This window comes from Emydura macquarii, unplaced genomic scaffold (genome assembly GCF_026122565.2).
Source record: "Emydura macquarii macquarii isolate MOO-44397 ecotype Brisbane River unplaced genomic scaffold, CSIRO-AGI_Emac_v2 contig_3343, whole genome shotgun sequence".
In the NCBI taxonomy this organism is placed as follows: Eukaryota; Metazoa; Chordata; order Testudines; family Chelidae; genus Emydura; species Emydura macquarii.
Genome location: NW_027133480.1, coordinates 5,327,501 through 5,330,000, shown reverse-complemented (window position 1 = coordinate 5,330,000; position 2,500 = coordinate 5,327,501). Strand labels below are relative to the sequence as shown.

The 2,500-nt window shown below is 36.2% G+C and overlaps 1 protein-coding gene across 11 annotated transcripts in view; it reads left to right on the top strand.

Moving 5' to 3' along the window:
- Positions 1-2,500, top strand: part of EBF3 (EBF transcription factor 3) — a 129,344-nt gene that overhangs the window by 111,878 nt on the left and 14,966 nt on the right. For all 11 annotated transcript variants that reach the window (XM_067533459.1, XM_067533461.1, XM_067533456.1 and 8 more), the window contains one exon: positions 2,184-2,272. In XM_067533459.1, the coding sequence (XP_067389560.1) occupies positions 2,184-2,272 (89 nt within the window). The remainder of the gene's footprint in view (positions 1-2,183; positions 2,273-2,500) is intronic.

Sequence of the window (2,500 nt, the reverse complement as noted above, 5' to 3'; positions counted from 1 at the left end):
GCAAACAGATTTAATTTGTACAGTAGGTGCTCAAAAAACTACCTGTAATTTAAACCTAGGGCAGTTGCATTGTATCCCTTTCTGAGGTGCATTTTTGAAAGGAGCAGAAATCCACAATTATGAAGTCACATGCAATAATTAGAACATGAAGCAGAATGATGATCTTACACTCTTCTTTATGCTTAAGCTTTGCATGCTTTACAAGTTGAATTTCATAGGGGACAGTAGAGTCATACCCACATTCCCTTAACATATTTTTGATTCTATGAGGATAATATAAATTGAACTGAAACATTGGGCAATGTCTTTCCTAGACTGGAAGTGTATGGTTATTACAAGTCATAAAGCTTTTGAAAGCTTGCATTAAAGCTTCTATCACCTGTCAGTTACATTTGCATGAAATCAATAGCAGTTGGCCATCTATCTTTTCTGATCACCTTTCATCAGACCAGATTCATTAAGTCAAACAGTCACGGTGATTAGCTGGAAAATAGAAGAAACGTTGACATGTTACAAATGCACAGAGTACCACCTTTTTAGTTCTCTAATCAAGAAATGTATTACTTTATTTAATCCTTTTTTGAGCAAGTCATTTTGTGAGACTGTACCGGAGGCTCATCTGTCCCAACACACTAGGCTTTTGCTTGACACACTTGTATAGGCCCAGGCAAAGACATGACAAATTGTCCCCAAAGTCAATGCTGACAGCTTCTGATGATTAATGGTCTGATTATGAAGTGGTTTTACACATATAGAATTTACATCACAGAGAGTTAGAAATTTTGCCATGTCACATACGCCAAGGTATTTTGAAGAGCTTTACTATTTGCAAAGAAAAAGGAGGGCGAAATCCCAGCAAAAGCCATGTCATGTAAAATCAATACATCGGATCAATGCTTTATTAACAAGAAAATGTCTTACTTCACATTCCTATGTGGACCTTTGTCTCCGGGATGCATGATGGAATGTCAAATCATATTGCAGTCTTCAACTTTCTGTCGTGTTATTGAGTGCATAGATGTGAGCCTCCTTGCATTGATTACAAGATGTACTGTGCATGTTTACACAAATAATTGAAGCACTTGATAATAATGTTGGCCAATTATTTCAGATAACATTTTTAAATGTTGCATTGTAACCCTCCTTTAGTAAGTTGTAGCCTTTGTGTTCACTTGTGCTCAGCAAACCTGCTGAGTTGTATGGTGTTAATCATCAAATTACATGCTGACTAATGAGTGATGGCCTAAATTGCAGGCTGAGTAATGAATAGATGGAGGCAGTTCTTATTAGTCTCAGAAAACCCATTGATTTATGTAGCGCCATGCACCATGGAGTTACTCTGCTGAAAACGATATCTACATCAAGAAGTAATATACTCTAATAAGTATTTTCATCTTAACTCTAGTCCTTGGGCCTCCAGGCTCAGTTTTTGTTTGAGTCAGGCAGAGCCATAATAAAGCCCTATGACTCCTTATAAAGCTTGTTAAACACAATGTGTGCAGTCTAACTGAGTCAGGATCATGATTCATGCACTGTACACAGCAGCATGTGCTGTTGATTTATGACCAAGCACAGTTCATAGTCAAAATTACAATTTGAGGGATAAAAAGATTAATTACTATTTGTGGCCTGCAATTTCATGAGGCTAGTGGATTGCAGCTGTAGAATGATAGTGCTCTACATCAGTTTGTAGTCAGCCATTCACAGATTATTAAAGCTTTGCAAGATTAAGTGCTCCTCCTGCCTGGTTTGTGCTCAGGCAATATGCTAGACAAAAAAGGACCACAGGGATAAATCTGAAGCTAGCAATAGCTGGACATATGTCATAATTGCCAGTTTCCCATAAATCCATGGCCAGTATAGAAACCAGTCCATGATGCAGACATCATATCATGACTGTAGTGATTGCTATATATGGCCTCAAGACCTGTAACTTTGTTACTGCAATACCATTTTAGCAATATATTGGGTAATTCTTTGACTTTTTTTCCAGCCTAATTATGGACAGAAATAATCATTGCTTTTGTGTACAAAAAACCCTATTTTTTGGGATACATCTTAAAAATTAGGATTGTGGAGTAATGGGATTCAGGGAAGAGAATTACACATTTCTTTGTACATTTGTTGATATCTATATCTACAGATGGTGATTAAACTGACAAACAATTCTGTTTATGTTTTAGCCCTTAATGAACCAACCATAGATTATGGCTTTCAAAGATTGCAGAAAGTTATTCCACGACATCCAGGTGATCCTGAAAGATTACCAAAGGTTAGTAAAGTATCAAGGAGTATTAATTTATTCTCTGTGTCTTTATTTTTTATAAATATCTAAGCAGGATAGTGTATTATTTATGATTAGTAAAGTAGTATTGTTTAAGAAATAGTCTCTCTCTCTCTCTAGCAAAGTAGCATTGTTTAAGAAATAGTGTCTCTCTCTCAACTATCACTATAACAACAGCACGTGACACATGTCTACAAAAACTCAAGTGACTAATTC